This window comes from Ahaetulla prasina, chromosome 7 (genome assembly GCF_028640845.1).
Source record: "Ahaetulla prasina isolate Xishuangbanna chromosome 7, ASM2864084v1, whole genome shotgun sequence".
Taxonomy (NCBI): Eukaryota; Metazoa; Chordata; class Lepidosauria; order Squamata; family Colubridae; genus Ahaetulla; species Ahaetulla prasina.
Genome location: NC_080545.1, coordinates 70,492,094 through 70,505,772, shown reverse-complemented (window position 1 = coordinate 70,505,772; position 13,679 = coordinate 70,492,094). Strand labels below are relative to the sequence as shown.

Genomic DNA, 13,679 nt, shown 5'->3' with positions numbered 1-13,679 from the left:
AAGGAGAATGTGAAGGTGATAACTGCCCCCTACTATGTGGAGTGTATGCATAATATTACAGGCATTCTGGGAAAAAAATTAATAATCCACTTTCATCACTAGATGCTGCCACAATCAACATATGAACAGAATAATTCTAAACAAGAGACAAATGCCACAAATAGAGAGACAGGCTCTTAAAAAAGCCCACATACACACTCCAACATTTTCATTGCTTAAAAGAGGATGTTACAAAGCTGGACTTTTACATGAAGGGTATATATCTTAGACCTTATTTTGGCCTAGTTCATTCTGAGGTGAAAACCTGTGTTTAAATTGTACCACTTCTTATTGCAGCCAGGGTTCACATGATCAAATGTTCCTCCATTAAAAAAAAATTAAATACGCTTCTGTATCTAGAAATATTTACACCTAGAAAAGAAGATGATTGGAAGAAAGGTTAAGCTAGAAATTTTCTTCCTGGCATCTGATTTTTCCCAAGACTCCTTCAGCCTATAATGTTGGCCAATGAGAAACTATTCTGGAGGGATTGTACTTCACTTGAAACAACAGGCAGTCCTCGACCTCCAATTGTCTCTAGATTTGCAAATAATGGCTGTACCAAGGACTGTATTTGCAAAATTATGCCTAATGCACTAGCTGCAAATCTTCCTGAGCCGCTTAGATCCGGCAATAGTTACCTGCCCCTTTGTTACATCATAGTTAAAGTACTGTAACATGTTTCATATGTGGCAGTCTTAAAGCTGTTCTTTGAACATAAAGACAATATATATGTCATCAGGTAAATACAAAATTAATTTTAACTTGTGCAAAATGCAGCTGCTATGTGGCTTAACACTTCAAGATACCAGGGTAATGTTATGCCTGTCGTAACATACCTCCCAGTTGTTTTCTAAGTGTAACTTAGAAAGTTATATTTTATGTTGTTGACTATAGGATATAGGAGCTTAGAGTCTCTTATCTGAATAACTTTCTATTTGTGTAGATACTAATTTGGCTGCTAAAGAAAGACAGCCTTAAACATGTCCCTGATTTAAAAGACTTGTAGGCCTCCCCCAGGGGGTCTTCTGCATTTTTCCAAGCTATGACACAAGCTGTCTTAGGAAATGCATTTTGGAAAATGAGTGAACCCTTTGTCTGCAGCCAGGATCTTCTAATTGGTTGGGGATGACTTTAGCTATTAGGTCATCCTACCTAACTTAAATGGATTGCTAATGTACATACAGTTCTGTTGTTGTCTGTCAGCCGCCTTGAGCTTCTATGAATGGAAAGGCTAGATTCAAATTGAAACAATAAACAAATATCTACTGTTTGATATGGAGGGTTTTTTTTAACTATTTATTTTGGTATGGAAGAAATTCAATCCTGTGAGTCTTTACCTGCATGCTGCAGTGGTAAAGCCCAAACATGGGCTTATTCTTTCAATAGTAAACAGGCATAGGAGGCCAAATAAAATTTCTTCATTTTTCTGAGCTGCTCTTTCTTAAACAACCTACAGGTAGCAAACAGGGCCTAATGTACAAAAAAACCCAAAGAAACAAAAAACTGTGTGTGTTGATATGCTCTTTTCTTCTGGTGAAAGATTATCCATATCGCCATCCAATCTATGGTCAAAGAAAAGATGAAAAGTCTTCTACTAGGGCAGTGCTTCTCAACCTTGGCAACTCTTAAGATATACAGACTTCAAGATTGAGAAACATTACACTAGGGGTAAAAAAAAAAAAAGAGGCAGCAGTTAGGTTTCTCTGTTGTGGCCAACAGGGTTGTTTCTCTGTATAAAGTACCATATTTGGCACATGCCTAAATCAGGGGTCTCCAACCTTGGTCCCTTTAAGACTTGTGGACTTCAACTCCCAGAGTTCCAAAGCTGGCTGAGGAACTCTGGGAGTTGAAGTCCACAAGTCTTAAAGGGGCCAAGGTTGGAGACCCCTGGCCTAAACAGACTTGCAGCTTCCTTCCTGGAGCACTAGGAAAGCACTGATAGGGAACTATCAGGAGAATGGGAATAGGGGAACACATGTCTGATGTTCTTTGCCAAATATGTAAGTTGTCATCCAGGATCTTGGGTTTGCTTTCATTAGTGTTACTTTTAAACAGTTATGAAATCATGTTACAAACAATGCACTTGGAAAAAAAAATCCTGTCTGAATACAATGTATGCAAGGCAGCTGAATTCTCTCTGAAATTCTAGAGGCACTGCCTCATATTGCATTGCCAGGGTCAAACTAAGTATGACAGCAGAAGGTCTGTTTGTTTAGACTTGATTGGAGAAGCCCAAGCTTCATGCAAGGAGAGATTTCAAGTGAAGGCAGAACCACATCTCAGGATTTCCAAATGAGGTAGAAGAATCTGATTTTCAGAGCAAAAGAGCAGGTGAATGTGTGAGATAAACACTCCATCTGCCCTCAGCATATATTGAAAACATTATGAATACGTTATCGTTCATCATGCTATTGCTTGGTGTGACTTTAGTTTATTTTTTTCTTCCAATGAACTCCAGCACAGAACTGAATCTGGCTGGGTGTTTGTTTGTGGAGGTGGGAAAATGATGAAAAATTCCAGTGAAGAAAAAAGAGGGCACTAGTCATCTCCATGTGTTGCTCTATGATTGGACCTCCTGTTCCCAGCTCTATGCACAAGTGAGACAGACACAAGTTTAAACAAATTATTCTTCCACTGTCAAATCTAGTTGGACTTCCCCTAAAATAGGTTGCAATTCTGAAACACGGAATGCAACTGCAATGCATTCTTCCTCTCCTGCAATCACTTAGAGTAAAGCATCTCCTTTTTCATTTTGCATGGTTTAAGTCAGATGAGGAAATGAATAACTGTGATTGGAGTTGGGAAATATTAGCATTCCCAGTCTTTTTCTTTTCATAATGTTCCATCCCAATGCTCTGGGAGCCGGTTGTTCCCTTTACCTCCCAACACATTGGGTCCCTCCCTCCTTTTTGATTTTTGTGATTTTATCCCTGTGCAGAGAGGCAGCCCACTGGTCCCTCAGCCCTTTTACCTGCAGACACGAAGAAAATGCCGGCACTAAGGATGATGTTATGTCGGGTTTTGTAGAACTCGCTGGCTGCAATGCAGAGTCCACCCATAAAAAGCAGAATCACACTCAGGATCGGAAAAATACTAGAGGCTCTTACAGCCCCTGTAAGCAAAGAAAACCAGAGGGGTGGGGGAAGGGAAGGGAGGGGGGAGGATGACAGCAAGTGTGGAAGACAAGGAGAGAAAGGAAGACATGCAGTTGGGGGGGAAGGGAATTAAGGAAGAGTGTGGAAGATTGGTGAGGAGTGCAGCAAGGTGGAACAAAAAAGACACAGCAAAGAAGCACAGGAATTGGAAGGCCAGTGATAAGGAAAGAGAAAGAGGAGGAGAATGAAACAGAGCATCAACAGAAGAAGAAAGCTGTTACAAATGAACTATCAACATATTGGATATTAGAAGAGAGCAGTGTACTTAGAGCTGGGGACAGTCAAATGGCGTCTGGTAACCAAAACAAAAACAAAAGCACAGTGCCATCCCTTTGAACATACAGAAACTCTAAAGGCCAGAAAATTAAAACGATGCCATGTACTATTCAGCATATTGTTGACAAATTGCAATCAGCAGGAGATGTCCTGAAAATAAACACAGATATTGTGCAGAAGTGGGCATGGAAGACTTTCCAGATGGACCCAGTCCTTGCTTACAGGCAGGCCTGCACACAGACACATGGTGGTGGGGTGGGGAGCAGAGGAGGTTTTTATCATTCAGGATTTGTGCCTCAAGTATGGAATCTTATGAAGATTCCATTTTTCCCATTCCTCCCTTTTTTGGCCTTGTTTCTTTCCACAGTTAGGAAGGAAGAGAGGGAATTGCTGCCCGACTGCCTTTCAGCTGCTAACACTTGACACTAACTCCCCAGAAGCACATTATGCTTTGGAAATGTGTACATGTATTGCAAATTAATGAAGGCTGTTACAGTTGTTTGTATTAATTTACTGTATTTACCCCAAAGGAAGATGACAACTGATTTAAGGCTTCCTCCAAAAATAAAATTAGACAGGAAAAAATGTCTTTCAACTGCTGGTGTATTATCACACTCCCTGGAAATCTAAGATGACCTTCTCCTTTTAAAGGTAAATTATTTGGGCAAATTTTAACTTCCTTCCATATACTACTTCACTCTTCACAGAGGCTAGCCAGTAGATGGCAGTAGCATGCAGGTACATAAATGCACATAGACATAATGATTTTCAGATTAAGCATTATGGAGAATGGGGAGCTCTTACAAAAAATGTGTGTGACTGGTATGACTTTTTTCTAGGAAACATTAAAGCACTCTTGTGCACAGTTGTAAGCTTGTACATATATAAAATCTGATTCATCTAGGGTCTCACACATGTACAGTATATTAGATAATTAAAAGATAAACATGCACTTTATGGGGTGTCTGTATAATAGGTGCAATACTTTTTATTTCCAGTGTAAACCATAGCAGCATCTAAGTCAGCCTTCCTCAGCTTGCTGGCTTCCCTAAACCTGCTGTTCTCTAAGCCTATGCTGGCTGGAAATTATGAAAGCTGAAGAGCAATCTGAAGGAAGAGTACCTGGTTGGGATAGACTGATATAAGTTATTCATATTAGAATAATTAGAAATACACTTTGAAAGTGTGGATAAAATCCATTGATTTACAATCTTTCACCATGGGATGGCTTATCTATATTAAAATGTATAATTAAAACATAACAAAATGTAATATATTGTTAGTTGTCTTGAGTGCTTACTAGATGAAACATATATTTCTCTTTTTAAAGGATTAAAAAAAATCTTTACCTAGGGACAGGGAATAAATAGCCCCACCAAGATTTTTAACGCATCTGATTTCTTTTCATAAATCTGTATGTTCCTTTGTATCCAGTCTTCCATCCCCATTAACTCCTGCAAATCTACAGGAAAACTTTGCAAGATGCAATAGCAAGACATGTGCTATGACAAAGAAGTTCACAGGAGACCTTTGGCCCAAGGAACTAATTAATAGCAACTTTCTTTCTTGAAAGGGCCATGTGATTCTAAACTGAACTGTCAAATTTGGCTAGTGGGTGGGTTATACAACACAGTAACTTAAGCCTCAATTAACAAAATCTGGTTGTTGTATTTACTTAACATCACATACCTCAACAAACCTTACGGCTTAATGTAATGGCTCAGTTCATACGTGTTAAAACAAAGGTTGCGATTCCCACAACATGCTGGATGACAAAGTACCCAACCCAGTTTTAAACTAGTTGAGTATATCGTTTAAATCCAATTAATGAAAGCTATCAGTACATATTATTAGGTCATAACCTTGCTGTAACAAGAGTGATATGGGTGTTGAAGCAGGATGATCTGCGTCAGTGGTGGGATTCATTTTTTTTTTACAACCGATTCTGTGGGCGAGGCTTGGTGGGTGTGGCATGGCTTGGTGGGCATGGCAGGAGAAGGATACTGTAAAATCTCCATTCCCTCCCCACTCTAGGGGAAGGATACTGCAAAATCCCGATTTCCTCCCAATCAGTCGGGAGGCAGAGAATAGATGTGGGCAGGGCCAGTCAGGATGGTATTTACTGGTTCTCCGAACTACTCAAAATTTCCACTACCGGTTCTCCAGAACTGGTCAGAACCTGCTGAATATCACCTCTGATTTGTGTGTATTCTATCAGGGGAGCTTTATTTCCAGTTGTCTCTGGATCTAGCAAAAGGGCTGAATGCAAACAAGAAATATGACTGCTAATGGGAAACCATCAATGAGTGGTTAGTCATGCAGACTGTGTGACTGGATGGGGAGCTGAAGCCCCCACATCTTAACATTGTCAAGATTGGGAAATCCTGGTTTAAACTGATAGTTTTATTTTCACAGTGCCAATTCCCTAGGAATTCTAAGAAGAAACACTTATTTATTTGAAAATAAAATGAGCACAACACTGCTGTGATACCTCCATTCTTGGGTCATGATACCTGCTTTATTTGGTGTGAATTTTAGTTCTCATGCTGCTTTGGCCTTTGGTTACCCAGAGGGTGGCACTCACATGCAATGCAATTCTATTTGTCACCAGTTTCTCAGGGGTTTTGCTGAAGAATGCATGAGTCAACAAAAGATGGAAAAGGGGAGAAACCTTTAAATTACAACGAGACACTTAATGTTTAACACTTACAATCTATGGATATAATACCAAGTTCAGAATTTTTTTGTGGAAATCATGGACATGATTCTGTCCCATTCCAGGGAATTTAAAATCCACTGATTTCAAGAGAAGTGTCTTTGGCCATATTTCAAAGATGAAACTATGCTTCACTAACGACTTCTAGAAAACACTAATGAGATTTAACACTAAGAAATGTCAGTAATTGCCAGGAGAGGCTCATGATCAAAGGTCTTTTAGAACATAGGTGGATTCTACAATTTCCCTTTTTTCCACACATTTTAATTAGTCCAACACAATTACAATAAAGAATCTTTTACAGTAACATAAGGCTTTTTTCTGGACCAGTTTCGACTGGCTGGAAAAGAGCCATTTCATGAAAAAGCAAGCTGGTTGCTGCAAACTAAGCTTAATTTGCATGATTTATTGCTGTTGCAGGGCATAAATTTAATTACAAACACACATATCTACACATCCTATTATTATTATTATTTTATTTGCGTTTGTGTATATGCACGTACACATATACACACATGCCATTCTATGCAGCTGATAAAATACATTAAAATCATCATAAAAATAACAGATATAAAACATGGAAGCTAAAGCTATATAATTAGAAAGCCTGGGAAAATAAATATGTTTTGAGTCCCTATATAAACTGTAGCAAAGAGTGGTCTTAATTTAATTCACAATATAGAATTGTTGCCTTGTAAGGTAGGTAGACAAAATAACAATTTTCGCTATACCATTTGGCGTTTACAATTTGCATATTTGTGTGCAGATGATTTACAGAGGCACAGGTGGCTTTGCTGACTGTGGGATATTGTAGAAAATAATAAATAATGTGGGATTATTGTAACATGGAGCTGCATATAAATAGTTTACAAGTGTTAGTTATTATAAAATATGGTAGCAAGAATATGGAATGTCTGTAATATTTTATCAACAGTGCATCATCTTCATTCATTCAGATTTAATTTCCAGACTCAATTCATAGTTTTGGTTTGGACTTCTGTATTAGGCTAGACTGGAAAGTCAAAAGCACCCTAGAAGGTAACAGTGGCAAACCACTTCCATAAGTCTGGGAAGTCTCAGGTGTGGAGGAAGAGAGGTTTTTTTATGTCGTTACCCCCTCCTTATGGACTATTCTGCCTCCAGTTGAACACCATTCTTCTGGCCCTCTGGAAAAGTGTGAAGACCTGGTTCTGCTAACTGGCATGGGGATTGAAGTGTGGCATGCATTCCTGGGGGTGCTTGGTGGCTTGAGGATGCTCCCTCTATCTTTTTAACTCTGTTTTGAATTGTATTTTGATGTGTATATTGAACTGGTTTGAATTGTGTTTCGTGACTTTTATCTGAAAATTTGCCCAGAGTCACTTGGACAGTGAGATGGGTGGTGTCTAAATTTAATAAATAATATAAATTCAAGAAAATTAGATAGATTTATTTGCTCATGAAATGACTAGGAGTGGAGCCAACACTGAAGGACACTTTTTATCTGAAGGGTTATCTCTTTCCTTTCTCTTATCTCCTTCACATAATGAAATGCAAGAACGTGTCAGTTATGGTCAAGCACTCATGGGACACAGTTCCCAGATAAATCTAACTACTGCCTGTCTTTTTTAGTAAGAGACTTAAATTCTTCTCAGCTCATATTGTCACCTTTTTAAAAACAACTACCTTGACTGGTTATGCTTGTTATTTTATGGGGCTTTTTAAATAGTTGTATTTATCTGCTGCCTAATTTTATGTTAAAATGGTTTCTTTCCTAGGGGGAAAATGGAGGGAAAAACCCTTCTTACATTTTGTTTTTAGTAGTCAGTAGTCAACATATTTTAATTTGTTTTGCTTTGAAATGATCGTTTGTGCTTTTCTTGATGTGGCTTTCATTAGATTTTAATTTTTCTGTCATTTTTATTTATACAAAGCACCCTGAGAATAATTTGTTTTAGAGCAAATGATTCATTAATATAAGAATATTATTATTTGGTGAAGGTTCAAGGATTATACTCTATCTTCCCTGGATATTTGGCATTTATCAAGAAAACTTCCATTCTTCTGCTGAAATATCAGCTATGGTTTCAGTCTGATCCTCATATATTGAAAACGAGATGAACACTTGTGAAGTTTGTAGCTGCATAGTATCTCCTGATACTGTGTAGCTTCAAACTACACAAGTGTTCACCTGTTGTTTTTGATATATGAGGAGCAGACAGAATAACTAAACACAAACTATACGATCAACTGAGAACCCCACAAATAATAATTGTTGCTGTTATTGCACCCTACAAGACTATGTATGATTACTCCTACTATTAAAACCATGGAATCTGGCATAGCAGATGTCTCAAGGTCAAACTATATTCAGTATGTATTTATCTCTTAGGCCATTCTACAAATGGAGGCCATACTATCTGGGACCAACCTTGCTCTCCAGTGTTTCCAGGACATCAAGAGGTTTGTTTGGAGATTGAGAAAATGGCACAATTAATTTTAGGTGAGCTTCTGCTTTTGCAGAAACATTGAAAGATAGATAACTTCTGCCTTTCTCACCTAATTATTCCAGAGATTTCCCTTTCTTTTCTATACTCGAGGTGGATTGGGGTTGATGGCTCAGAGGAGTGGCTTTGCTATTCAGCATCAACCATGGCAAGTGGGCCTTTTCCTAAATTTCCCCTTAGTCAAAAAAGCAAACACAACAAAGGCAAAATAAGGATGTGAACAGGCACTTGCAAGACATTATTTTTGGCACTCTCATATTGCACTGCTGAAAGGAGCATTGGGAGAATAGGGCACTGGAATACACTCAATTCTGGCTCTGGACCTATATTAGAGAGGTTGCCAACTGTGTGGAAATGCTTTTAGTGGAGAGACAAAAGGCGAAAGGCCATAGCTTACTGACAGAATCCATGCTTTCAAAGACAATTCGCCTAAGCCATGTCCTCCACAGGTTGACTGGGTAAAAATTTCCAGAATTTCAGCGACAAATCATGGGTTAAATACAATGTGTGAACCCAGGCAATTACTGGACTAGGTAAATAGTTTGAATGAATGAACAAATTCATATGCTCAATATTTTGGCTACATGAAAGGTTAAAATATAATTTTTCTATAACAGTGGCTGTCAAACTGTTATAGTTTTATATTGCTGATGATTGATTATACATTGTACATTTCTGCAGCCTGGGAGACTTGATCCAGTAGTATTTTACCACTTCCCAAATGTATAAACAGGATCATGGCAATATAATGACCCCCAGAAGGAAGCAAAGCAAACCTGCAGATGAGATTTAGCCTCTATTTAAAGAAAAATATGTGAATACATTTGGAGCTCAAATTTACCGTAGCTTTCTCTAACCTGACATACACAAGTATGCCAACTTGAACCAAGGGCTCAAATGCAGTGGTGGGATTCAGCCAGTTCGCACCACTTCGGGAGAACCGGTTGTTAACTTTCTGAGCAGTTTGGTGAACTGGTTGTTGGAAGAAACCATTAGGGCAGAGAACCAGTTGTTAAATTATTTGAATCCCACCACTGCTCAAATGCTACTATATCATCCCCAGCCAAGCAGGCTATGCTGGCTAAGAAACAAAATGGAGCTGAAGGTTTTCCACACAGAAGAAAGCTAGATTCGAGAGTTATGATTGGGACTGGAAAAAATTAGGTTAGAGTCATTCAGTCTTGAAGTGTAGTTGACTAGTCATGCAACTGACTAGATTAGGCTATGATGGGATTGGATGACTTGCGATTCCAAGTTATATTGTAGGAACTCATTATTCGGTTATTATTTAGCATGTTGAATAAACCAGGCCATCAGATTAAGCCATAATATTGATAATTTGGATTCATCAAGATTTCCTTCTAACTTTGGAGGAAAGACACTGTATTAAATGGATACAGTATAATAAGTAGCACAATACGTGCTAAAGAGGTAAAATATTCTCACTGAACACTTTTTGTTATCTTCAGCCCTTCACAAAGTCAATCTATATGTGTCCTCAGCTGTTCTAGCTTTAAGATTTCAGTCTATTGCCAATTTATGTTTTTGCTTACAGATAATCTCTTATGCTTCATATAAAATCTTGGAGATGACCTGATGAAGGAGTGGCATCTTTCGTGTTCCTGTTGTGTGGTTAATACTCTGCAGGATGCTCCTTCCTCCATTCATTGCTATTCATGGGCAGTTTGGTTTGGGCTGCAGAAGAATCCAGATATCTATTCTGTGGTGATACCTAGATGCCTGATCTCTTTTGTTTGTTTGTTTGTGGGTTTTTTTTTTTTGGAATTCATATTCAGACATTACTTAAGTTCCTTAAAAACACCAGTATACTGGTCTTCTGGAAGACCACTAGCCCTTTTATTACACATATGTTTAGTGGTCTTTCAAAAAATGGTCAGTAAAAAGATGGGCTGTCAGTCAATTTAAACTAGAAAAAAGGTATTGCTTCTGTCCCAAATGAGGTTTCTACTAGAGAGTTTCAGCCTCATAAATCGGTGACTTCTTTTTTGTTGACAATTGATTTGGTGTGGAGAGGAGAGAAAGCCAAAGGACTGTATGGATCCCTGCCCTTAAATGATTCCCCAGAGGAACTAGACACACAAGACCACTTGCAAGATTTGCTAGTGAGACCAATTAGGGTTTGACTATCAGGGCACTACAAATTATGTTGGCATATTTTTCTGCCCTCTAGTAGAATGCGTGTATGTGTGTGTGTGTGTGTGTGTGTGTGAATATATATATATATATATTCACACACACACACACACACGCACACACACACACACATATATATGTAGGTCTTTGGTTATTCGGGTTTTCTCCCGCGTAAAATTGGAAGTGTCTTGGCAATGTTTCGACGAAGTCTCATTCGTCATCTTCACACATTGCTCCCAGAAGCACGAAGCTGAAGCCTGAAGATGACGAATGAGACCGTCGAAACGTTGCCAAGACACTTCCAATTTTACATGGGAGAAAACCCGAATAACCAAAGACCTACATACAAATACCCGCGAAAACCTCAGAAAACTATATATATATGACAATATATGACTATATATATATGACAATGACAAAATACTTGTGACTCCATAAATGCCAAGATACCTTACGTTATCTTGAAGAAAGAAACAATTGGGACAGAAATTCCTCTTGTGCTTATTGCAGAATATTGCAAAATATGTGTGCATGCATTTGTGTGCATGCATATACACCATTCATCACACCCAGTCAATTTTAGTACTTTTTTTAAATGCGTTTTAAACAGTTTATGAAATGGATTCCCTCCAATTTAATTTATATTATTCTATGCATATCTATATTAGTTTTATAGCCTCCCATTCTTCCAGGAGCTCAAGGCGGCATATTTCCTCTTCTAATTTTCCCCCATGACAACAACCCTATAAAGTAATATGGGGTAAGTCATCATGACTGGTACCTAAGTCAACTTAAAGCTGGATGTCTCCACAGATACATTAACCACTACACCATGCTGTTTCTTTTTAGACTTAGACTTTGTCCTACAGCTGACAGTTCTGAGGTGCTGACAATTTTCATAAATAAAAGATACGTGCAACTGGTGAAGTACTCAGGAATAATAACCCATCTTAGAAATTAATGTCATAGCCTTGGCTTTTGCAATCTTCAGAGCACATGGAGGCAAAAGTATCCTCTTAAAGATTTTCTTTTAAATAAATTATCAGGGAACCAAATGATCACAAACATGCAAAAGACATAGCATGGGATTTTAACAGAATATTTTAAGGCAAATAGCCAGAAAGCCTAAGAGATGTTCTATTCAGGTAGCTCAACCAGGGTGTCCATCCTTTGGTAATATGTTTTGTCTAGTGTCATTAGAAGAGAATGAAGGGCACCCCTGCTCTGCTCGGAGAAGAAACAGAAAGAGAAGTTGCAGACTTACGGAGGAAATATTCTGCTGTGTCGGCTTCATACTCTGTGTCCTCGAGGAAGTGATCGATTTGCTTACACAGACCTTTAAAATTCCCTACAATACAAGAGAAGAAACAATAAATGAGGACACCAGAAATTGGAGGAGGAGCTTCCTTTCAGTTTTCTTTATTTAATTTGATTTAATTTTATTATTTCACCTTTCACCAAACGCCCGATTCCTTTCCTATAGTGGATCCAGATGTTCTACCCCTGCTATACTAGTATGTTTTCTAACTGCAATAGTCTACTGTTGAGTAAATGTATCTTTCTCCCCTCATCTGTCTCAGCAAGAATTTATATTCACGACAGTGAAGAGAATGTGGAAGGAGATTACACAGGTATCAAAGTCAACTTAAAGCTGGATGTCTCCACAGATACATTAACCACTACACCATGCTGTTTCTTTTTAGACTTAGACTTTGTCCTACAGCTGACAGTTCTGAGGTGCTGACAATTTTCATAAATAAAAGATACGTGCAACTGGTGAAGTACTCAGGAATAATAACCCATCTTAGAAATTAATGTCATAGCCTTGGCTTTTGCAATCTTCAGAGCACATGGAGGCAAAAGTATCCTCTTAAAGATTTTCTTTTAAAATAAATTATCAGGGAACCAAATGATCACAAACATGCAAAAGACATAGCATGGGATTTTAACAGAATATTTTAAGGCAAATAGCCAGAAAGCCTAAGAGATGTTCTATTCAGGTAGCTCAACCAGGGTGTCCATCCTTTGGTAATATGTTTTGTCTAGTGTCATTAGAAGAGAATGAAGGGCACCCCTGCTCTGCTCGGAGAAGAAACAGAAAGAGAAGTTGCAGACTTACGGAGGAAATATTCTGCTGTGTCGGCTTCATACTCTGTGTCCTCGAGGAAGTGATCGATTTGCTTACACAGACCTTTAAAATTCCCTACAATACAAGAGAAGAAACAATAAATGAGGACACCAGAAATTGGAGGAGGAGCTTCCTTTCAGTTTTCTTTATTTAATTTGATTTAATTTTATTATTTCACCTTTCACCAAACGCCCGATTCCTTTCCTATAGTGGATCCAGATGTTCTACCCCTGCTATACTAGTATGTTTTCTAACTGCAATAGTCTACTGTTGAGTAAATGTATCTTTCTCCCCTCATCTGTCTCAGCAAGAATTTATATTCACGACAGTGAAGAGAATGTGGAAGGAGATTACACAGGTATCAAAGTCACCTATTTGATAATGCTCATGACATTATTGTGTTGAAGTTCAGGCATCCATTTTAAAACAACACAAGCACACACAGAGTGACATGGAGACATACACAATTTTCTGCAGAAATCCAGTTCATTAAAGACAATCATTTAAGACTTCCTTTTTACTTCTTAGAAGGTTACACATGAGTGAGCTGTTCTATACACATTTCTGTGTTGCCTAAGCAGCTTGATAATCAGTCTAAGTCCTAGCTCAAAACTCAGAGCTACGTTCTTGGTATCTTCCCTGCATGAATAGCATCGGATGCAGTATTAACCCACTGAAACTGTAATATGATTATATTGCAGCTAAGAATAAAATATAAGTTT

General features: G+C 38.2%; 1 protein-coding gene across 1 annotated transcript in view; it reads right to left on the bottom strand.

Moving 5' to 3' along the window:
• The window catches only part of CACNG2 (calcium voltage-gated channel auxiliary subunit gamma 2), a 171,685-nt gene that overhangs the window by 2,504 nt on the left and 155,502 nt on the right, over window positions 1-13,679 (bottom strand). Inside the window, exons 2-3 of the mRNA XM_058191775.1 lie at window positions 12,949-13,032; window positions 3,014-3,154 (exon numbers count right to left, since the gene is read on the bottom strand). Of these exons, the coding sequence (XP_058047758.1) occupies window positions 3,014-3,154; window positions 12,949-13,032 (225 nt within the window). The remainder of the gene's footprint in view (window positions 1-3,013; window positions 3,155-12,948; window positions 13,033-13,679) is intronic.